The sequence below is a fragment of the Patiria miniata genome, unplaced genomic scaffold (genome assembly GCF_015706575.1).
Source record: "Patiria miniata isolate m_02_andy unplaced genomic scaffold, ASM1570657v1 HiC_scaffold_19, whole genome shotgun sequence".
Lineage (NCBI taxonomy): Eukaryota > Metazoa > Echinodermata > Asteroidea > Valvatida > Asterinidae > Patiria > Patiria miniata.
Genome location: NW_024037057.1, coordinates 550,295 through 575,285, shown reverse-complemented (window position 1 = coordinate 575,285; position 24,991 = coordinate 550,295). Strand labels below are relative to the sequence as shown.

Below are 24,991 nucleotides of genomic sequence, written 5' to 3'. Positions count from 1 at the left end.
TGTCGGCACGACCGCCACAATACTTTTAATGGGGTCGCTGTTCAAATACGACGATTATTAATCAACACAATAACCGATGATGCCCTGGCCTGGATGTACCCTTGACCCACAACTGTAGGCTATGCACGCAATACGAAAGAAGAAGACTGTCAATACCGACTAAAATCCATAACCATGCTGGCTCTGTCCATAATTTGTCCACATATGTGGAAATAATTAATAGTATTGTTTGTGGGTGTCAGAGCGGGGGGGGGGGAGTCGCATTATGTTCAATGAAGTTCTATGAAACAATAAATGTTTCACAGAGCTGCGTGGGGTGTTGGGGGTGACACCCCATCCTTGATACGCACCCCCCCCCCCCCCCATTGATACACGCATGCAAGGAAACTGGTTATAACATTTGTTTTGATAGCATACACATGTGATCAACTTCAATTTGTTTTGTACAGCAGTCGCAGGCTTGTTTACTCCATGGCTAAAAGATCAGTAAGTGTAGCGTGCCCCTTTAAGTCGAAGGCTGCACCTTTAACGGGTCTTGTTTATGTGTTAGTTTACGGGCAGCCCCTGAGCATTCCTTTGGTTAACGTCGTTCAGTCTTCTGTCGCACAAAATGTACAGTGCATTTTTTAATTCACTATACTTTCGCTAATTAGAAGTTACAAGCTAGAATCAGCACAATCTTGCTTTATATATATATATCAGTTAATCACCATATCTCTAGTTCTTGTGATCATTTCAAGTTATTTCCGTGGACGTTTGTGATTGTTTATTGACTGAATTTGGGTTGGAGTTATCGACTCGGGTGAGCTCAAACCGTATAATACGTCAGTGCGCGATCATTTTGCCCCACTTTCTGCATGCCACATGGACTCGGCCCAGTTTTTGGCCGTTTTCTATACACTCGAGATCGTGTTGTTTAACTTAGCATTAAACTCAGACAGAAGTTGTCTAAAAACACTAATTAATCACAATCAAAAATGCATGCAGTGTTTTACAATCACGTTTTTTTTTTCACTTTTGCACAAGCGGGCCACTTCCGTAGAATATTAATTAGCTTTAAGTGGAGATCCTTTTTAATTTGTGTTTAATAATAATCGGTTGAATTTCGAATGGTTTTCACTCTGATTTTTACCGACATAATTATACTCAATGAATGGTTATCGTGCACTGCATAAGCTTTTGCGTATGCATTGAACCACTATATACATAGTTCAATAGTATATGCGTTAGTTCGCAGTACAACGAAGAGCCTACGAAGGCAATGGAGGGATTTTTCAAAGGTAACAGTGCTCAACAAAAAAAGTGTCATACAATACTAGTCCTTGAAAAGGGGCAGGCTTTTATTGTACGCTCTAGAGCTTTTGAAGCAGCCAGTTGAGGCATAGGAACTTGAACGCCATTTTAGTACGATTGTACTATGACCATTGACGAACCCAACTTCCACGCACCCATCGCTTTTTTGAGGGACAACGGATCAAGGAGAACAGTTGCGACTTGCCCATGTACGTATATAGTTGCAAACAAGTATTTGTTGTTTTTAGAGAATTGTGGACAGATATCTCTAGACAGGATCAACTTACATCAGGACTTTTGGGCAGCAAATTTGATCTGTTTTATGGTTGGAATTTTGATAGTAGGTCTAGGCCTATCCTGAAGCCGGCCGCGGCCGTGTTGGTTCTGAATTTGTCCTACAATGAGTCATTGCAAATTAAAAATGACATTCATGTGGCCTCAGAATATGGAATTCCACCTCATGCAATGACCCCCTTTCTGTGTAGGAAACCGTCTATAGACACTTGGAGTAGCGTCATTATAGTCAATATTTGTGTGAACATTTTGTGACAATTGCAGCATTAGAATTGAGGATATGTGAATACTAAATCGAGTGACTTTACATATTGCAAATATACATGTGCACGTTTATATCCGGTGGTATACACAACTGTTAACGGACAAAACGTCCGGGTAAACTACATGTAGAGGTCGTCCATTGTTTGTAGGCCTATATGCTCCGAACTACGTGAAAATCGACAGTCGATCTGCAAGGTAAACGCATTAAAAGGAAGCACTTGCATGTGTACATTTTCGTTTCCCTGTACGTATTTTTTTCAATAGGGCAAATATTTTGAGCCACGCACAGGAGGGTACGAGTTGACTGGGATGCAAACTGACTTGGATACGAATCGAAAGTGTTGGGAAGGGGTTGACACGGGTACGCATTAACCTGGGAACGAGTTGACCCGTTTCCTTTGACAGAGCCTGAAAGCAAAAGGTCACTCGACGAGGGTTGCCCTTGAATTTCTCCTTAGCTATATTTTTTTTGTCAGAATGATTTCTAACCGTAATCTCCCCAAGAAACATTCATCTATGTTCAGAGTTTGACCTTCATATTCCTCAATAAAACTGTTGAGAAATCACTTGCAGATGAGTAAAAACGAATTATTTGTAAGCAACCTTTCCGGCAATTCTGTTCGATATCCTTATTCGTTCAAGTTTGTCAGTCTCACATTGCAGTTTTGCCTAAGAACGCAACATTTATAAACGACGCCGAGATTTACTTACCTACAGCCGACGGGTTCCAATTCAGTCGTGCTGGCTTGAATACAGTCCTTTTAAGCGGTTATTTTTTTATGATAAAGTACCAATGAGTCCTTCAAGTTTATTTAAAAAAAAATATTCATTCTAAAAAACAGCTTAGTCTCTTATTTAATTTTCAATTTTCACCCGATAACCGTCACAAAATTCAAGTAAATGAAAGGTTTGCAGAAACACAATACGCGAATAATTGCAACTAAGAGAATGGTTCTGAAAAGAACCTGAGGTATAAACTCGACGTTCCGGTCAGTATGCTTTGACCGTCTTCCGGAGAGTGCCTAAACTCTAAGAAACTAAACACCTTAGAATTTAGGCACTCTCCTGAAGACGGTCAAAACACACTGACCGAAACGTCGAGTTTATGCCTCTGTTTCTTTTCCGAACCATTCTCTTAGTTGAGAAATTATTCGCACATGGTGTTTCCGAAAACCTTTCATTTATTAGTATCTCCACCACGCAAAACCTCAAATCTTACTTGTCAAAAAATGCGTTCATGCATGTACGAGTACACCGTGTTCACTTTTATTAGTGCATTTTATATTTTTTTGTAGTGATAGGTCAGTTTTTGGCACGATATTTCTCTTTCAAATCAGGCATCATTTCAGTGTTCATGGCCTACTAGTTACAATTTTACAAAGTCCTTTTCATTGTTTCAAAAATTAGTGCATTATTTTATAGTTTTTGCAAGATAATGTTCCTATTCACGGTTACGGAAGCGCGCCTCTATGGGATTGAACTTTCAGACTCTATTATTCTTTAAACAAAATGCCTACAGTTCTCAACTTAATAGACCTAATAAACATTCGTGGTTATTTTCTGATTTGTTTTCGGTCCGAATTATTTTATCAGAGCCATGGAAAACAATGTCGAAAATAACGCTGCTGCATCATCGACAGAATATGCAAATTCAACCGGAGAAGCCCCGTCCCATGACGCCCCGCCCACGTTATCTTTGGCCAATCAGGACAGAGCAGACCAAGAAAACGACAAAACCGACACAAGCTCCGGGGAGAAACCCGCGGGAGCCAAATACACCTACCAGCAGAAAGCCACATTTGCCAGCGCTGTGCTGACTTCACTGGCAAGCATGATGGCCTTTTCCATTATTTCTGTTTTCTACCCCATCGAGGTGAGTACCCAAACGGGCCATATTTCTTTCGAGCGAATGAGGGCACTGTGTACAACGACGCCATTTTGAGGGGCAACAATATTCTTCTTGACATGCATTTCATGGGAAAATTAGAAATAATAATTACATTCTAACAATATTTATGTTTTAGCAAGTTGTGGTGAAAAAGAAAACTATCAGAAGCAAGTTTTCGAGAAATGTAAACAACAACGTTGGATTGTAACAATCAATTAATAAAATATACCGAATTTGTCAGCTTTAGGACTGGACCCATCCTGCCCATCCCTTATGGGTGAACAGATTCGCTGATTAATTAGGCAAGACCCCGCCTCCAGCCCAACCTTACGCGTGAACAGATTCGCTGATTAATTAGGCAAGACCCCGCCCGTCTTGACCTCCAAGATTTGACCAATCAGCGGGCGCTTTCTATATCGAGTCTTCGGTCATTCACCCGTTGCGCGTCACATAGACAATGGATTAAACAAGAAAAGTGTTACGCACTCTGTATCATGTTAGGCGATATGGTGCCAGTTGTTGTTGTATTACAAAACACTGCATTTGAATTGACCAAAAAAAACACATTTAGTCCTGATTTGGGAATGAAATGACGTCACGATTTAGTTTAGTCGACTCCGATTGGCTAGCGTGCGGGCTTGCATAAATTTGCATGTCAGGAGATGTCAGACGTTATACAGGATTTGGCTCCGTGGATAACGGGTGATACTCAGACTACCCCCCCCACCCCCCCCCCAAAAAAAAAAAACAAACAAACAAACAAACAAACAAACAAACAAACACCCCAACACCCCAGCAAACAAACAAACAAACACCCCAACACAAACAAAAACACGCTCCACGACTGTATGTCTTTAAAACAGTCTCCCAAAAATAGAATAATGAACACGTGTGTTCCTCGAAGTCTGGTCCTGATAGGCCGTGGGCCAAAGCCTGTAACGTGCAATCTCGGCTTAACTTTTTTGTGGCAACTTCATTTCTCAGTTGTAAGCAGTGTCCACTTTTATGCTTAATTCATAAATACCTAAGGTAATTTACCTATTCCCATGTGAGAGCCCGGTCGTCAAGTGGCCGTTCTTAAACGGATGATAAAGACATGGCTGGCTGGTCTTAAGAAGTTTTCCAGTGTCACATAACATTTGGACTCCTATAAAATCCAGTGCCTGTTATCAGTTCATTGGTTGAACGTTCACAAAACTCACGTAGGCATGTGCAATACTGCCATACTGCGGTGAGTCAGTATTTCATAGTCCTTAATTCACAACGCACTCTCCACAGCTGCATCTCCTAGTCATTTATTATTGGAGTGGTTTACGTATTACTCACGAGCCGGACAATCCAATTATAGCTAGAGAGGTGTTTGTTGAACAAAATGGTTTGACATTTTCAATGTTGACTGTTTTCGAATTTTAGACCGCAAAGTTCTTTCACCTATAACTCTTGAACGTAATGATCAATAATGTCCCAACCTTGTAATCAGATAGACTATTAATTGATAAACATTGTTTTGTCGTGTATGTGAACTCGTACTGACCTTTTCTTCAGGATATACCGGAAGGTCAAACATAGTTGAATTCAAAATGAAGAAATTAACCTGAAATTAGAACAAAGCAACACTCCTTCTGGACGGTTTACGGGATGATCATTAAACCTAGAGTGAACTTGTACCATGTTTTGAAACGTCATCATGACGTCATTTGGTTTTCAAATTACAAGCAGTTTATTGGCACAAGTTGAAAAAAAATATTTTTGAGCTATATCTCTCGAACTAAATAGAGTATAGTGTTCATTTTTTTGTGGCGCTGTAGACGGTGCGTTGAGCAACATTTCTTATACCCGGGTACAAAACAGCTTGACGAATACTTCCAATGTTACCGGAAGTCCAAAAGTAATTGAATCTAAGTTTTAAACGAAATCAGTTTACTACAGATACATACATTATGGAATTGTTAAGTGAGGAATGCAAAACTAAAAAAAAAAACATAATCTTTACGTCATCCCCGAAATGGCGCCCTCGAGCGGCATATAAAAAAGAGTTTAACTTTTTCAAATGTTAAAATCCTCAATCAGATTGCCCCTATATATTCTGTGAGCAACCACAAATGAATTTGCAAGGTTTTATGATCATGACTTCATCAGACCGGATAATTTAACAATGATCATTTTGTTAATTTAGATCCATCATTTGCTCCCTGTGTCATAACTTTGTACCTAGCCCAAATAATGACATATGTTACACTTAATTACTGATAACCGTTTGCTTGCAAATACCATGACGTCATCTAACCGGAAGTTGGGTCTTATTAGATAAAGGTCAAACAAGGGAAGGGAATACTGATTTAGTTCAAGGAGAATACCTGTTTATCATTAAGTAAAAATATCGCACGGAAATATAGAAATTGTAAGTGCATGTATAGGTTTTCCCGACTTGTATCACACACATTCCTCATTCCTTCAATTTGTTTGGCACCACGATTCGTCCTAATTTGCGAAATTTGTCTCATGTAGCAATCGGTGTTGACTTGAAAAAGCAAATTCATGTTTTTTTTGTCATTCGTATAAATTGTTTTTGTCATTACATTTTGTTTCGGGTGACTTAGATTAGAAAGTGCGCACCCAATCTTTAAACATTTTGGAAGAATTATGCCCATTAACACAATTATAATTTCTACATATATGTTCTGATATGCATAAATAAAAGTAGTTATGCAAAGTTTTATTTTTGTGTTTCACAATTAACATTAGAGTCAGGTATAGACATTTCCCTCACAATATGCACTTTACTTATGGCATGGATACTATAAGCATTAAGGTCAAATACCTTCCTATTGTTGCTCTTTGGTAGACATACCTTTATTTCCGTTGTTTTATTCATATACATGTATATCAACGATCAACATTACAAAGGTGTTTGACCTTAATGCTTAATTTCCATGTGCTGAGCAAAGAGCATAATTAATGTAGAAGTTCTATTCCTGATTCTAATGTTAATTGTCAACAACAAATATCAAATCTTACAGCTAGCTTCTGTCATTTATAAGGAATTACTTTTTAAAGTTAAACTTTACTACGCACAATTCTTTCAATAAGTCCACATATTGGGCACATTTTTAATCGTAACGTTTTAAGTCACCAGAGACGAAACGTAATGACAATAACATAAAACACAAATGACAAAAAAAGCGAATTCGCTTTTTCAATTCAACGCTGATTGCTACGCGAGACGAATTTCACAAATTTAGGACGAATCGGTATGCTAAGTATCTTTATCAGGAATTCGTGTGATACAAGTGTTAAAATAACCGGGAAACCTGTTCATGAATTTACAATTGCTATATTTCCGTGCGATATTTTGTACTTACTGATAAACAGGTATTCTCCTTGAACTAAATCAGCATTCCCCTCATTGTTTTGACCAATGTCGTAACCGGGGTTTTAAATGTGTTTAGATTGATATGGCCCAGTCTGTAGAGTTAGTTTTAAAAATGAGCGAAGGAAATTCGTTATCAAACCGGACATTACTTGTACGTATACCTTAAATGAATACTAAAATGTATCGTACCTAGTATTAACACTTCGCGTGCCAATTTTTGGCAGATATCAGACGCCTGCTGCGAATCAATCCATGACACAATGTAATTTGACCTTGAAAGTCCTCCATTCACCCCAGATTAACCCCTGGTATCCCTAAGGCCCAAACAGTCAATAAAACCAGACACTAACCTCCTCAATGCCATTAGACAGTTCCATTTTGGTCTCGGGGGTGATCGAGGTAATCCCTATGTGAACAATGCATTTGTACACAAGCCTATGTAAATGCGCACAAGCACACTAGGTTTTCCCCGCCAATTTCCAACCCCTCCAGTAGGATTACAAGACTGACACCCCCTCTAGTGGATGTACCATGGTCCATACTAGGATCTAGTGATAGATGACCTGGGCATGGCTACCACCTGGCTGGGACAATAAAAAACAAAGAAATGTGGAAGTGATTTTATTCACACTGACTGCGGCTAAGGTTTTAATAGATGAATTTTTTTAACAAACTAATTGGTTGTACTTGAAATGTTAAAGTTCGTGAACCTTTGTTCTGACATGAACATATTTATTAATCGTAACATGTTAAGTCACCAGAAACGAAATGTAATGACAACACTAAAAGGAATGACAAAAACGAATTTGCTCTTTCAATACAACGCCGATTATTGCTACACGACACGAATTTCACAAACTCAGGATGAATCGGTGTGATAACAATTTGAATTATACTGAACCTTAAAGGGGATGTACATCATTGGCTTTTGCTGTAATTTTCAGAAATGAACTATTTGAGGGGTTAGTATAATAGATCAAATATTGTTTAACTGACATGTTTGACGTTTTGTGTTCGAAAATGCTTGAAAAACCAAGAAAAACAAAAATGTTTCAGTAGTCTGGTTCCCTGACTCCACTAAAGATAAAATGGATCAATTTATAGATGTCGGAAAATTGTAAGGTAAGGAAACCAGTCTAGCTGGCCTGCACCCGTTCATGAACATGTAACCAAAAGCAAACAAAATTTGGACTTAAAAAAATTGCAAATTTGGAGCAGTAGTTGAAAAATAGTTTAAGTTTTTCCAACGGTGGTCGGCCGACCACCGTTGGAAATGAATACAAAATACCATTTTCTTGATAATGACTTGACACCAGGTGCCATAATTTTACAGGATGCTTTAGACCGTCATTTACCAACATCCTAGTAAGGTATTTCGTAAAATCTTGGTAGTTTTATTGTTCGATGTTTGCAAATGTTGTTTATTCCCTTTAAATGAAATCTTGTGGTGGCTTTTTCAAATTTAAATTGAGAATTGAGCTTGCCATGTTCGGGACGAAATCGAGGAATTCGTGTGATATAAGTTTTAAAACCTATATTATTATTGATACTACTTTACACTTAACAGGCAAAGGCAAAAGGGATGTCACCGACTGTAATTGGACTGGTGTTTAGCGCATTCGCCTTCTCTTCAGGAATTGGATCACCAATTTGGGGCAAAATTGTAAGTTGACTTCATTATAGCCAGAATTGTAACGAGTCACTGATTTTTATGACTCGAGTCGAGTCGCGTCATTTTAAAGAAGTGACTCTAGTTGAGTCACTCGAGTCCAGTCAGAATGTGCAGTCGATTCGAGTCGAGTCGAGTCAAGTATTTAGCTCGAGTCAATGTGAGTCACAGATATTTGAACACTATACAATAAATAAAACACAAGAGAGAAGGAATTTTTTGTTTTTTTTTACATTCGGGCTACTACATGTGATGACCCTGCATTTGACTCTGAACAAAATCCGGCACCGGCGTAAGTCATTATAAATATTTTTTTTTTCATAGACTTGCTGTTATGTTTCGGATTTAAGTCTTATTAGCCTTCCTCGAGTCAAGTCGAGTCATTCTGATGAGGAAGTCGACTTGAATTGAGTTGAGTCGAGTCGAGTCATTTGTTCGCAGTGATGACTCGACTCGACTCGAGTCAAGTCTAGTCGAGGTATTTGTTCGCAGTAAAAATCGAGTCATTTGCCCTACTCGAGTCGAGTCGAGTCATCAAAAATGTGACTCGAATCGGACTCGAGTCGAGTCATTACAACTCTGATTATAACAAAAAAAGCATCGCCGAAAGGCAGGGTTTTGTTTCACTTGGTCTACATGCAGATCACGTCGAGTGTACATTTTGTTGTTTATAACCATGATGCTCAGTTCAACTAGATTCTATATAATTCAAATGACCCATTGGTGGTTGGAGTTAATAGTTTGGGCAGAGAGATAATGGGATTGTGCCTTTCATGATCTAAGCATTGAAATTGGCACACAGTCCTTAGAGTTGAAAACAAATATAGGTGAAACAACAAGTAATTCAATGCAACTTTTTTAAAAACTTTGAAAATGTTTGTGATTCCAACTATATTGATTCAAAGGACAAATCTGCAATGGCCTTATGGCCAAATATCTTTCTAATGTCAATATCTATGCTTGTGTCATCAAAGTCGGGATTCTGACCGGGATCACAGTAGCAGAAACTGACCAGGCCATCAAGAGCATGAAATATGGCAAAGCCCCAGGCTATGACAATCTTCATCCAGAGTTCCTGAAGCACATTGGTCCGACTGTAAAGAAATGGCTGGCATCATTTCTCACCCGCATCATTGCAGAAAACAACATGCCAAAGATATGGAGAACGGCCAAAACGATCGCAATCCCAAAGCCTGGGAAAGACCTGAAGCAAGCATCGTGCTATCGTCCCATCTCTCTGCTATCTATGTGCTACAAGCTCCTGGAACGGATCATTCTGCAGCGTATCAAGCCCACCGTTGAGGACACTCTAAGTGTAGACCAGGCAGGATTCCGACCCAGAAGGAGTACACCAGACCAAGTACTTGCACTGACCACCTTCATCGAGAACGGATACCAACTACGAAAGAAGACTGCATTCGTGCTGCTCGACCTTACTGCCGCCTACGACACTGTCTGGCACAAGGGCTTGCTGACGAAGAGAGCAAGAGAACTGCCTCACTTGGCAGTGAAGGCCATCGAGCTGTTGCTACAACACCGTCGATTCCGTGTCCATATGGCAGATGCTAACATCACTTGGAGACACTAGAGAAATGACCTTCCTCGAGGATCTGTGCTAGCGCCCACACTCTTCAACCTGTACACTAATGACCTACCCCAGACCACCAGTCGCAAGTTCATCTATGCGGATGAAATCTGCATCGCAACACAATCAGAGCAGTTCCCAGCCTTGAATGCTGTCCTGAACGCTGATATGATCACCATCAGAGAGTACTCACAAGGGTAGTGAGCGCCTAACAGGCTGCCACACACGAAATTTGTGCTCCGATTAATTTCTCATTTTTGACCATGATTGCCACATGATTCTGCTCTTCCTCTACATCCAACTGTTTATGCATATACCATGGATTCTACTGGATAATGAAGATCGCCGATGCCAGTAATGTAACTATCTTTTTTCGTCATTTCTTGGTTCTTGATTTGACTCCATGTACATTGCACTAAGCAGATACACGGATCCACCATTGACTCTGTCCATCTGGACTGTCATTGAACAATGGGATCCACAAGACGCCACTGTCCGCCGATTTGTTAACAAAGGGATGATACCTGTCTCACAATAACTATTAGGTAACAGTGACTTTTCGAACAATGGCTTTGCGCAAACTGTTCCTCCTACTTGGCCTTTGTGTCTGTGTTTGCCTGAACTCGCAGAACGTCTCACTTAGTGATTTGAAGTCCAGTTACAGACTCAACCTGCAGTGGCAATCCAAGGGCTACTTGAAGATCAGAGTTACCTATTATTGCAATACATTGGCCACCTTTAATTATTGAGTTACTGTCTTGTGGCGACGTTAGTTCTAATCCCGGTCCTGATCGGGATGTCAACCATGCGCACAGAGAAATTCAACCCAACCAAACTGAAACTGCTCACCATTACGACATATCCCAACTACTCAGTGGCAAAAACACCAAAATAGGTGCTTTACCTCTTGATTTATGGAAAAATCTGGTACACCTAAGGGTTAATAGGCGACCCCCTACCCATAGAGGTGTTCGTGGCGGCAGAAGAAAACAACGAAAAATACAGGTGTGCTCAGTTGAACGGCGGAAGCAACCTTCCACTGAGAAAAATGGAGTCTGTTTGGCAAATCTGAGAAACTTGGCGCCCCACATCGAATCAAACCTACATTTCTCTTCTCTGAATGTCCAGTCCATCCGAAATAAAGCTACTGACTTTGTGGAATTTGTTCTTGAAAACAATTTGGACATAGTTGCTATCTCCGAAACTTGGTTGAAATCTGGGGATGATATGACAATCGCTGAGTTAACACCAGCTGGTTACACTTTTCAACACGTCCCAAGACCTCACAAAAAAGGAGGAGGGGTCGGACTTCTCTTTAAGTCCAGCCTATCTGTAACTTTAAAATTTGACATGGGAGAATATACTACATTTGAATCCCTTCACGCTGAAATCACATCCAACTCCAGATCAGTTCGGCTTGTGAACGTTTATCGCCCTGGAAAAGATGCATCTGGTCGCCACATCAGTGTAACCTCATTCCTTCATGAGTTCGAGAACATGATTGAGCTGTATCTTTCGCACCCATCCGACATCATAATTACAGGTGATTTCAACATTCATGTTGACAACCCTCAAGATTCTGCTGCAGATCGGTTCAACACCCTCATCACGTCATACGGTCTAGTTCAACATATCACCGAGCCCACTCATCGCCATGGTCACTGCTTAGATCTGCTGATCACGCGTGAAAATGTACCACTAATTCTGGACCTTCACCTTCATCCGGGTCTCTCTGACCACTTTGCTATTGTGGCTAAACTTCAACTTAATCAACCAGCCTCTCCCACCACAGTGATATCCACCCGTCGATTGAAGTCGATCAACATCGAAGACTTTCGCCATGACGTGGCATCGGCATTTACTCACATCAACCTCGAGAGTGTCGACCTCGATTCCTGTGTTGGTAAATATCAGTCAGCACTTGGCGGTTTGCTGGACAAGCATGCCCCCCTTCGCACCCGACGTGTTCGAGTACGAACAGACAAACCGTGGTTCAATGAGGACATTCGTGCTGCCAGATGCACTCGACGACAACTCGAACGAAGATGGCGTCGTTCCAAGCTCGAAATCCACAGGCAGAATTACATTATTCAGAGACGCATTGTGACTGAGTCAATCAGTAAAGCAAAATCTGATTTTTATTCTTTTCAAATCAATGAGTGCTCAGGAGATCAGAGAAAACTGTTTTGCATTGTCAATAAATTGTTGAGTAAGAGTAAAAAGCCCATATTACCATCTTCTGAATCTGAAGCCACTCTAGCGACACACTTTTCTGAATATTTCGTCAACAAAATTCTCACCATACGTAATGGTTTTTCTCCACAACTTAGTAATGACCCTCTGTGTTATTCGCACGAGGCACGTCTTACTGTTTTTCAGTCTGTCAGTGAGACTGAGGTTAAAAAGTTAGTTTTGAATTCCCCATCCAAGTTTTGTGAGCTCGACCCTATCCCAACAAGTCTGTTAAAGGATTGTATTGATGAAATTGTTCCCTTTATCACCAATATAGTAAATAAGTCCTTCACCACTGGTACCTTTCCCGAGTCTCTTAAGGTTTCTTGTGTTCGTCCTCTGTTGAAAAAAGCTGGCTTAGACAAGGACGTGTTCAAGAACTACAGACCAGTCTCCAACCTATCATTTTTGGGTAAGACAATCGAAAGAATTGTGTCCTCAAGATTGTCTGCTGTGATGCGGAACAATGATCTCTTGGATACTTTTCAATCTGCTTATAGACCTAATCACAGCACTGAGACTGCCCTGTTGCATGTTCAAAATGATCTCTTGAGTGCATTAGATCAGCAAAAGATCACTGCTCTTGTCCTCCTTGATTTAAGTGCAGCTTTCGACACTGTGGACCACACCATACTGCTGTCTAGACTCCATGATATTGTTGGCCTGCGGGGTTTAGCTCTTCAGTGGTGCCAGTCTTATCTTGAGAGCAGGCAGCAGTATGTGCGTGTAGGTAACGCTACTTCTAATTCCGTCTCTGTCGATTTTTCTGTACCACAAGGTTCTGTTCTAGGCCCGCAATGGTTCACTTTGTACATTTATCCGCTGAGAGAAATCATCTTGCGCCACAAATTACATTATCATATGTATGCTGATGACACACAATTATATCTGACTTTTGAACCCTCACAACAACAAGCCGATTCTAGCATCTCTCAAATAGAGACTAGCATTTGTGAAATTCGACAGTGGATGCAAGATAATTTCTTGAAGTTAAATGATGATAAAACAGAATTTATGATGAATGGCTCCCCACAACAACTTTCAAAAGTCAATATTCCCTTCATTAGTATAGGCGATTCCCATATCACTCCAGTTGGCCAAGCCCGTAATCTGGGTGTTATTTTTGATTCTTCATTGTCACACAAAAGTCAAATCTCCAACATTGTTCGTTCAGCTTCATTTCATATTCGCAACATCAGCAAAATCAGATAATATCTCAACCGCAACTCAACTGAACAAATCATACATTCTTTTGTTACGTCGAGGCTAGATATGGGGAATTCCCTTTTGTTTGGTCTTCCGCAAGAACAACTTACCAGGCTCCAACGTATTCAGAACACTGCTGCACGTGTGGTCACATTAACCAGAAAATCTTCCCACATCACCCCAATCCTGAAAAATCTACACTGGTTACCATTCTCCTTTCGGATAATCTATAAAATGATGTTGTTGGTTTACAAAGCTCTAAATGGCAAAGCCCCCTCATACATCATGGACATGCTTTCCCCTTACAGACCCTCCCGCACTCTCCGATCCAGTAACAAGCATCTACTACATGAGCCAAAATCACACCGTATTTGGGGAGACAGGTCATTCTCTGTAGCAGCACCTCGTCTGTGGAATCGGCTACCTATTCACATCAAAACCTCAGAAACCATTCAGTCCTTCAAAACAGCTCTCAAAACTCACCTCATGTCGTTAGCTTTCAATTAATCCCTTGCATTTATGTTTATTTTGTTTTTCTGCTCTTCCGTTGCTTACCTTAATTTGTTTAGTTTGTTTATTAATTCATATTGATTTTGTTTACCTATTTTTTGCTGCTGTTTTGCTTGTATACAATTATGTATAGCGCCTTGAGCACCTCGGTGGATATGTTTGCGCTTTATAAATGTCCAATATTATTATTATTATTAATATTATTACTGCAAGAGGTTGCGTCTTCAGCCTAGCGCAGCCAAGACGGTATCCCGTGTGTTCCACCTACACAATGATCAGAGCTCAAAAGAACTGGACATCTTCCTCAATGGAGCTCGCCTCAAACATGATGCCCAGCCAACATACCTCAAGCCACATCTCCTTAAGACAGTCAGGACGAGAAATTAACCTCCTCAACATGCTAGCTGGAACAACGTGGGGAGCCTCAGCTAAGACCCTGCGCATCACGGCTCTCACCCTCTGCTACTCTGCTGTAAAAAAAAAATGTAACCTGGAAAATTGACACACTTGACTTGGGGATTCAACTCGACACAAATAATTTAATACAAGACCAGGATCTAAGAACAAGTCGCGAACTATTTTATTAAGAAAAGGATTTTAAAATGAAACAAAGTTGAGACCAAAAAAAAAAAAGTTAAAACTACAAAACTGAGATAAAACACTAAAACCAAAACCAAAATTAACAGTAAAACCAACTTAAAAACCAACTTTAAAGGGAAAATACAACATTTGCAAACATCAAAAAATAAAACTACCAAATCATTTTGAAATACCTTGCTGGACTGTTAGTGAATGACAGTGTAAAGCATCCTGTAAAATCATGGCACCTGGTATACTGTCATTTTCAAGAAAAGTGGTATTTTTGTATCAATTTCCAACGCTGATCGGCCGATCAGCGTTGAAAACAACTGGCTTTTCTTCAAATACTGGCCCCAATTGACCATCACACTTGTTTGCAATCGATTACAAACCTATGAACGGGTACGAGCCAGCTAGACTGGTTCCCTGACCTTACAATTCCCCAATGTATGTTAAAGGCTCTGTTTCTTCTTATATGGAGTCAGGGAACCAGACTACAGGAAAATGATCGTTTTTCTTGGTTTTTATAGCATTTTCAAACACAAAACCTCAAAAAAGTCAGTGTAACTATTTTTGCTTTATATTTCCAACCCCCCAATTCCATCCATTTATGAAAATTACAGCAAAAGCAAATGATGTATATTCCCTTTAAAAAAAACAACACAGAGCGTCAAAGTAGTGAACCTTAAATGCACTCTGACTGAAACCTAAAAATCAAGAAACAACAAGAAAAGAAAGAATACAATAAAGAAATATATCAACAGAAAGTTAAATTGGTTATATAGCGCAGTCTAACTCTATTATGTACAGCATGTTACACAAGGTCACTACTTCCCAACATACACAATGGCAACACAAGTTTCTGGCTGAATGTCTAATGAGTACTTATCCTTGGCTCTTATCTGTTCCACATAACTTCTAATTAGACTTCACCCAGTCTAAGACAATCAAACTAAGCCTCAATGTAAACAGGTGGTGAAAGTGGATTTAAACATAAAGGAAAATGCAGTGAAGGAAGTGGGACTAAGACAAGTTTAATTTCATGAATAAACATCTGGTGATCTTCTAAGAAAGGAATGTATACACTTGGGTCTCTAGATCTGTGGGAAAGTCATACCTCCTAGCCTAAACAATGGTAGAGATACACTAAAAAAGTCATTCAATCTACATGTTCTAGGGGTAAAATATGAATCTTTCTCAACAAAAATCAATTCTCCAAGCAAATCATGTCATCTTTCAGAGAGGAACCAAAAGATATAAAACAAAACTCAATAAATGTAAACTCATGAAAAACATTCTTCCATACTGTAAAACTTGTCAAAGAAACGTAATTCCTATACGAAACAATACTCGTCCTTACCCCATATATATCAAAAAGGTCAGAAAAAATCATAATTGTGCAGAATCCAAATCATGACCCATCATGGAACAGTAACATCTCAATGCTTCACAATTAAACTTTCACAAAAACTTTCCAAAGAAAAAGAAAACACTTTAAACCATAACTAAGTAAAAACCTTCCAAAAACTGCACTAGAACTCAAAACATGATTATACAATATAAAAGAACAACAATTTCACAATAAAACTTACCAGGTGACTATAGCAGCTCAAAATACACAGGGCAGGCGCTCCCAAGAAAAGGGGAAGAGAGGAAATAACTCGCCATTAAAACAGAACTCTCTTCTGTGCCGCTGGTCTGCTAAGTGAGGGGCTGTGGACTTAAAGGGTGGCAGAGCACATGGTCTTATCAAAGGGGCAATTGTTCTAAGGGATCATGTTACTGGGGAAGAGGGAAAAGTTAATCAGGGGTACACACTTCCATGAAAGGGTAGGGGACATCTAAAAAAAGGGGGTGATTTATGCAGGGGAGCTACACCTATACGTAAACACTAAAAGCAATACAGTAAAAACTACAAGTTAAATTTGGCCCTGCCTCACCGAGTACTGTGCTCCAGTCTGGCAAAAAAACTATGTTCACACCAAACTAGTCGATGTAAGCTGAACAACGCCATGAGGACTGTATCTGTTGCGGTCCAATGCACCAAACTAGATTGGCTCCCGGTCCTAAGCATCCCCCCGCCAGATGTCAGATGGCCACAAGAAACCTATTAACCAGAATAGCGTCAATGCCAGATCTCTCCATCAACACCGATATAAACGACCACCCCAGACTCAGACTGAGATCAAGAAATCCCATATGGACCTCCACTCCAGACAACAACACCAACATGGAGCAGCTTTGGAGATCCAAATGGGAGGAGGCTGATGTTCCGAACAAGCATCTTGTGTCTGACCCCACTCAACAACTGCCAGGCACAACTCTTCCCCGAGGCCAGTGGTCACTCCTCAACCGCCATCGAGGGAACGCTGGACCCTGTCGCGCCAGCCTGTTCCAGTGGGGATACGCCGCCTCTCCAAGCTGTGATTGTGGATAGATTCAAACAATGAATCACATAGTGAATGAATGTCCCATTACCAGACTAGACGGAGGAATCGAAGCCCTACTCAACTGCGAGGAAGCTGCCCTAGAGTGGCTGGCGGAGAGAGCGTGCTGAACGCATACGGCAACAACAACTGCAAAATAAAAGAAGCAAATAGAGCATGTGGCTGTTTTAATAAGCAGAAGCTTGTGGAAAACAGCCAACAGAAACAACACAGGACAAAAAACAACAACCAAACAAACAAACAAACAAACAAGAAATCAACAAACAGACAAACAAAACATTACAATGGTAAGCAGATACGAGACAGGGAACATATACTGATGACAGAGGCATTACAATGAATACATGGCAAAGGCTGTATGAGCCAAAAAAAAGAAAAAGAAAAAAAAAAAGATAAGCAAACAAGATAATATTTGAAGGAAAAAGAAACGCAGTAGACTCCACCAAAAGAAGTTTTCATACTGTTGAGGTTTTGTAGCTTATTTTTAAATGAACGAGCAATTTTGTTTTGTTATTTTTCTGTCTAGATTCCTGTTTTGGGAGCTCGTTTCATTTTTCTGGCAGGAGCGTTCGTCACAGGTGGATGCAATCTCTTGTTCGGGTGAGCAATTTCTTGGTGGAACATTTAAAAGCTCTTTGCTGCTAAGTGGTACGAATTAAGCCGTAGGTGGGCGGTTCTGCTTAATTTATGCACTTCGATGACTTATAATCGGTCCTTTATTGCGAATCAATCATCTATTGACACTTTGCTTGACAGGTTCGTTATTGACATGCCAACCTACGCAACTTTCACTGCGTTCAGCTTCGCCATAAGGCTCTTGGAGGGGCTTGGCACGTCGGCCACATTTACTGCGTCATCGGCCATTGTGGCGTTTAACTTTCCCGAGAACGTCGGAACAGCAGTGGTAAATCGCTGGAAATGCGTGGACAGATCTGTTTGTGACCTCTTTAGTTGTGGTGCTAGATCAGTATAAAACTGGTGTAAAAACTGACAACGATATTGTTTAGAAATTGATGTTGTGTCAGTGTGTAATGTGTGAAATCAAGAGTGAGATCGGTGTCGGACTGGTGTGCGATTCATGTGAACCGGTGTTTATGAGATGCGTGAGACGAGATCTGCGCGTGAGAAATACGTGAGGTTCATGTGTTGTCGGTGTGAAGTAGTCGGTGTTAAGTTTGTGCAATAATGGTGTAAAATTAGTGTGAGATCAGTGCAATATTGATGTTGTTTTAGTGTGAGATTGGCGTAAGATCAGTATAATATGGGTCTTAGATCAGTGTTAGATTAGTGCATAAGATCGGTGTAAGATCACTGCATTATTTACACGTTTGTAAACATGTTTGTAAACAGAGCTTGGTCGAGATGGCGGGAGGGCTGGCATTAGCAATCGGACCAGCAATTGGTGGTGTGCTTTATGATGTATGTATGCATTTTTTTATATGCTCATTCTGTTTATACAAAATATAAACCGGTGGAGGACAAACTCAATATTGAGTTTATTATTTTGTCATCTAATTATTGACCATGTTGTTCTCATTGGACGCCATTTCCAAGCTACAAGCATTAAAAAACCTGCTTGGTTTTTCATACGATTAACAAGATTGCTTGATTGTTAACAAACGTGATAAGGTTTAAAGAAGAAAGGATAAGGTAAACCTGGGCTAGGTGACGGTTTAGGTTTGTGCACAAGTCTAGGGAAAGTCGCCCTATAATAGTATTAGTAGTGTATTTAATATTATTTTTTTTGGCTCTAGGCTGGCGGCTTCAGGCTTCCGTTCTTTGTTCTGGGCGGGGTTGTTCTAGCAATAGATGTCGTCAATTTCTTCTTATTGCCTCAGTCAGGTGAGTTCCCCCTAGATCCAATGATTTCGCCTAAACAAGTATTAATTGTTTCAAAAAGTTGAGGCGATAAACATTTTCGCATAGATCTTGCTTTGGCAAAACGATTAATAAATGTATGGTCTTGAAATGGGTTGCACTTGGTTATATTGGTTCTTTTGTCATCAGGAAACAGAAAAGAAGAGTCTGGTCCAATGATTCGAGTTCTGAGCATACCGGCCATTTGGGTGGCCTTCCTGGCTGGTGTTGTGGCCGCGACTTGCTTCGCATCCATCAGCCCAACATTAGCGGTTTATTTAAAAAAGGTACGTTTGGATGGTAATCGAAATGCATAATGCACGCATAAAGCAGGTAGTGCATGCGAAGTAACAACCGATTTCGTTGATGTCATGGTTCTATAAATCGGCCATGCATGGATATTCATTGTACATGTATTAATAATGCGGTGGTTTTTTTCCCGTAATATACCCACTTAGCAATTCCCTTACTGTCAAAATAGTATATACTTGTATGTTAGTTTCCCGATTTTCTTGTGTTTCTTTTTATACAGCTTGATTTCACTGTGATGCAGATCAGCTTACTCTTTCTAGGTTTCGGTTTATCTTACGCAATTTTCTCCGTTATTTGGGGAGCTGTTGCGGACGCAAAGGTACGTAAGAGCAAGGGTGGGGCTAAATAGATGTGGGGCGTTTTATGCTCATTACCTCTCTGAGAGTTAAAAAAACTCCAATGGGAGCGCTGATAAAATCTTACAATCAGGCACATATGTTAACTAAAACATTCAAATGCACCCTTCTCACGACTATTTATCTAGGGAGAGACCGTTCGCATGTACGTCACATTCTTACATTTGGCTAGTGCATTTTTTTTATGGAATATTTTTTTTTTTGGGGGGGGGGCTAGACAATCTTGTCGGAATGTCCTTGCATCCCTAAATGGTGGGCAAAAATAGCCCCCCCCCCCCTCGTTGAACCGCCACTTCTTTGCCTCGTTTGACCCTAAAAGAGTGGGTTATTTTTTACCATCTCACAGCCGCGGTGATTCCCCCCCCCCCCCCAAGATCTCGGCCATCGAGTACGGAAAATTATGAAACTCGGTACGTGCATAGAACAACTATTCATGAACATACGCAAGAAATTTCATGATGATAGGTCAAGGGGTTCTGGAATTATGGCTAATTAATCATTCACATGCATGAATGATAATTCTGCTCTGTGTGCACAACGTATATGGGGAAATTCAGTTTCATCGATTTTTTTTTTCGCTGCGCAGCAACCCGTGGTCTGAGTTTTATGTTTTTTGTATCAAAGATGCGCAAGGCTCGAGGCTACAAAAGTCGAAACAGCTTGGGTCGCGAAATGTGTTTTCTTCAAAGGTATCGCGGAAAAAAAAGTTGAGGGGAGTCGGATTCCGTCCCGGCCCCAATAGGTTTAAAGATCATTTAATATTACGTTGGTCCTATTAGAACATGTGGATTTTGTTGGTTTCAGAAAGCCACACGAATTATGATCGTCATCGGAGCATTTGGCAGCGCACTTTTCTTCCTATTCCTCGGACCGTCGCCATTGCTGAACATGCACTCGTAAGTGAAATCAGTAGTTACGGCATCTCTTTTAGCCTTTCGAAAATGATGGCGGGCACAACAGGAAGGCGCTATTTGGTTTTTGGTAAATTTCGGTGAATACACAATATAACAAGAGTTCAAACAAACCTAATAGTGCCCTCCGTATGTGTCCGCCATTATCTCTCAAAAATGTTTAAACCTGTCACGCTTATTGTCTTTCACAATTTAGGGAAACGTTCCGTAACCGTATCGCATTATTTCCTGAAATGGTATAAATAAATATTCAAAAAAAGTATAATGTATCAGTCCAAAACAGGCAACATGTTTTCGTCTAGTTGTAGTCCATGACTGTGCGTAAAGATGCTGAAGACTCATTTGAGGTGTTCTTCGCAACTACAACCGATGTTGTTTTTGCTTCTACAGCTCCAAGCTGCTTGCTATTCTTGTCATTCCCACTGGCACCATAATGATTAGCTTGATCGTTATGCCGACGTTTGTGGACATGTTCAGCTCAGCAGAGTAAGTGCCACTGATCACTATAAAACAAAATCTGTATAGTCCATAGGCTGTTAGAAGTGAAGTCACTGTCATCCATCTTACCTCTCCAACAACAGTAATTGTATTCATGTTGTAGATTGTAGTAAAAAACATATTCAATATTCGTGGCGTCACTCTAAGAGAGTACCGCCATTTGTTACATAATACTCGTTACAATTATTGCCAATTTCGTTTGATATAGTATCAGTGCTTTTAATAGCATATAAAGTGATTTTGTTACCAAATAATGCTAAATAAAACAGGCGGTGCCTCGAGGTTGAACCTCCATGTTTCGTGTTAAACTTCCCACATACAAAAACATTGATGAATATCTACAGGGTAATCGTATTGACGATTTTTTTATAATAAATTTACCTCAACAGATGGTATGGTATTCCTAACAACCTTGGGTTGACGTCCGTAATATCTGGCATCTGGTTGGGTGCATTTTCAGTCGGGTACGTTTGCTGATTGGTTTCTGCAATAAAGTTATAATTTAAAAAAAAAAAAAAAGTAGAGGCACATTCACTATACCACACGCACAATGCAGACGTGCCACCTTGTAGACCTCGCCGCGATTTTGTAAGTGGGCAAAAAATACCTGGATGTGCACCCTTCAGGATTGACTGCAATGCGTATCTTTCGCAGTGTTTGCCGTTTACAGCCCTCAGGCTGTTTCATGTTTGTAGAGCTAGGAACATGAAACTAATCGGGGGAGGGGGTGCAACTAGTCATCTTGAGAGACATTATTTTGGCTGATGATTTTTCTGTTTTCAAGTTAACGTGTTAACTGCTCAGTAACATTTCTAAATACCATGTCAAATAGGAAAATTCGAATGCAAAATAGAAAAGCTTCAGAGTGTTGTGCACACTGAGAAAAATAAAACCTCATGAATGTTAAGGTTCCTAGATTAACAGGTTTTATTGCAGCTAACGCTGCAAACAGACGTGATGGAACTCCTGTAATGTCCAAAAAATGAAAATGAAAAAAAAAAAATAAACAACGCAATCCACAGGAAAATTCAGCAAGTCTGCCAGTGTGGAATAATTTCTGTTCAGATAAGCAAATGTTTCAAGAGAAATGTAATTTTATTTATTTATTTATTCATTTTTTACTGTTGGTTCTACTTATAAATCCCCCCAGCCCACCGACGATGCTTTGTTTTACCGTGCTGTTTTGCCTAACGTTATGTGTTGTTGCGCACGTACTTTGCCCACTTACAAAATGGCGTCCGTGCGTCCTTGCAAGCACGGGGTCAGGTGATGAGTACGCTCTCTAGTTTGTTTTTAATATAACTCTATGGTTTCTGCAGATAATCTGGATAATCAGTGTCCTTTTTTGGTTTACTGTTAATGTTGTTGTTTTGGTTGCTGCTGCAGTAAGTGCGATTTCTGTTACTTGTGATGCTTGTGATAATGCTGCTGCTGCCTTTCACTGTTTTACTGTCGCTGATGGTGATACTTTCGATGATTATTTTAATGTTGATACTGTTCCTGAAGCATGATACTCCAAAAGTAGTTGCTCCTTTCAACTGCAACATTCTCTTGTGGACAGGTCTTTGATAGGGCCCTTGCTTGGGGGCGCCCTGACGGAGATTTATGGATTTGCTTTTTCGACTACAATTCTTGCTGGTGTTTTAATCATTGTCTTGATCGTGGTGTGTCTGTTTGGAGTCTGGGAGTATCGCTGTGGCAAAGGGTGAGTACACTGTAATAAAACAAGCGCCCTTATTAGCTGCATAATTAATGGAACTTAACGAAGGAGTTTAGTCTTGGTTGAGTCGCTATGTACATTATACTGAGTTTCTGAAAACCTCGCTGGTACTCCTGAAACCAATAAGCTTTTGTCTAGTTAAACAATCATTCACAACACTCGTGTATTGTTGTCCAAGGATTAAAGGTTTCCGGGGTACCCGGTAGTACAGTAAAAGGCAGAACAAGACGGTAAACTCTTGACATGTTCTTTCAACATTGGTCATAGAAGGTGTTTAAATAAAGGTTATGATAAGTGCCAGTTATCATGGTTATGAGAGTTTTCTGATTTTGTTTCATAGGTAATCTGGCTCTTTGTTTTGCTGAAATGATTATATAACTTATTTTATTGTGATCCTTGGACAAATTATAAACTGTGTTTGTGTTTGAAAATTCATAACCGGAAAAGAACATGAAGGATTTGAATGATTCTTTACGACATCCTTGATCTTGCGCGCTACATGCGAAATTTCTTCAACAATAGTGGGCACCATTTGGGTTTACTTTTTTTTTAACCCCCCCCCCCCCCCCCCGTACTGCTTATAGGTAAGAATTCTATATTGTGTGACCTTACAGGAGACGGGTCCCGAGATCACGGCTAGAGATGGAGGCTAACGCAACTAACGAGGAACAGAAGCCACTTATTTCCAGTGATGTGTGACGGGCGTTGCTGAATAATTCCTCCAAGTCACCTATTGCTGGTCAGATCTCACTAATTAACTGACTGACGTACAGACAATTTACGTGTGAATTAGACTTGCTTCAGTCTCCACCTTCGCCAAATTATTGACTCGAGTGACTACGGCATTGGACCCTTAGACCAAATTAATTTGGGACTAGCTTTAAAACATTCCAATGAGTGACATTGATAATAAACTTAACATAAACATAGCAAGCTGGGAACAAACGATCCCAAATAATTAACACCATTTCCGCCTTATTTCACAATTGTTTTACCAGTTTTCCAGCATAACTACCAACCCACCAGATGTTTCTACTACTAAACTCTAAAAGGGCCGGGTTATTTTCAATTGACCATCTCTCAGCCCAGGAATTCTCTCCCCCCCCCAAGATCGCGGACATCGAGTGACGAAAGAAACTGAAACTCGGAACATGCATAGAGCAACTCTTCATAAACATACCCAGGAAATTTCGTCACTATAGGTCAAGGGTTTCGGAATTATAGCTAATTAATTATTCATATGTAAAAATGGCAATTCTGCTCTGTGCACAAGACGTGTATTGACCCGGAAAAGTGTCATTTTTGACCCGGAAAAGGGTCAGGGCCCACATGACCCTTTTCCGGGTCAAATCTGACCCGAGACTTTTTAGAGTGTATAATTATTATAGCAACTAAAGTAGAACCTATTATATGTACTACTATACACTATTTTTTTAATTGAAATTATACTTTGATGGTTATATTTCTTTATCGTGATTATGTATATATTGGTGTTTGGGAAATGTATTTTCTTAGTTGCCTGTATCAAAGCTAATAGTGCTTGCCATGACTTTCCGGTGTTATTCTGTTCATTTCTTTTACAGGATTTTCATTGATTGTTTGTATTTTTTTTTATAAAAAGTCGCAACATTCATTGCTTCCATATCGTGAGAGTTCTTTCAACGGTCGCTTTCGAGTAGCTTGTCTGTGTATACACGGTTGTACACTCGTGAAAGTCACAATATGAGGTTAATAAGACTGAAAGCTGGATTGGATTTAATCCAAATTTCGGGAACAAAGCCATGATTGTCTAACAGCCTAGCATCATCTAAAATGATCACAGAATGGCCGGTTTTTTAATTTTACTAGATCAGACCGAGGCTCATTGGGACCATGCCAAATGGGGCCAATTTTGCACGTATTCAACATTTTGAGAACAAGAACGAAACCAGTATCATTTGATAAATTGGCACTCACAGATAATGGAAATATAACTTAAACGTGATTTTAGATCAGAA

At 40.0% G+C, this 24,991-nt stretch overlaps 1 protein-coding gene across 1 annotated transcript; it reads left to right on the top strand.

Annotated features, from left to right (window-relative positions):
• Nucleotides 1-1,371: 1,371 nt before the first annotated feature.
• LOC119725263 (MFS-type transporter SLC18B1-like) lies at nt 1,372-24,277 on the top strand. Its single transcript, XM_038196604.1, has 14 exons — nt 1,372-1,502; nt 3,445-3,724; nt 8,680-8,775; nt 17,867-17,940; nt 18,097-18,244; nt 18,691-18,759; nt 19,095-19,182; nt 19,348-19,484; nt 19,730-19,828; nt 20,670-20,761; nt 21,167-21,262; nt 21,664-21,738; nt 22,836-22,979; nt 23,609-24,277. Exons 2-14 carry the CDS (start codon nt 3,449-3,451, stop codon nt 23,691-23,693), a joined length of 1,479 nt encoding a protein of 492 aa, XP_038052532.1. The 5' UTR covers nt 1,372-1,502; nt 3,445-3,448; the 3' UTR covers nt 23,694-24,277.
• Nucleotides 24,278-24,991: the final 714 nt, after the last annotated feature.

Excerpts from the sequence above, each read along its gene's own strand:
- LOC119725263 (XM_038196604.1), top strand. The coding sequence starts at position 3,449 with ATGGAAAACAATGTCGAAAATAACGCTGCTGCATCATCGACAGAATAT. Across the intron at positions 19,183-19,347 it reads CTTCTTATTGCCTCAGTCAG|GAAACAGAAAAGAAGAGTCT; the intron begins GTGAGTTCCCCC and ends TTTTGTCATCAG. Across the intron at positions 19,829-20,669 it reads GAGCTGTTGCGGACGCAAAG|AAAGCCACACGAATTATGAT; the intron begins GTACGTAAGAGC and ends TGTTGGTTTCAG.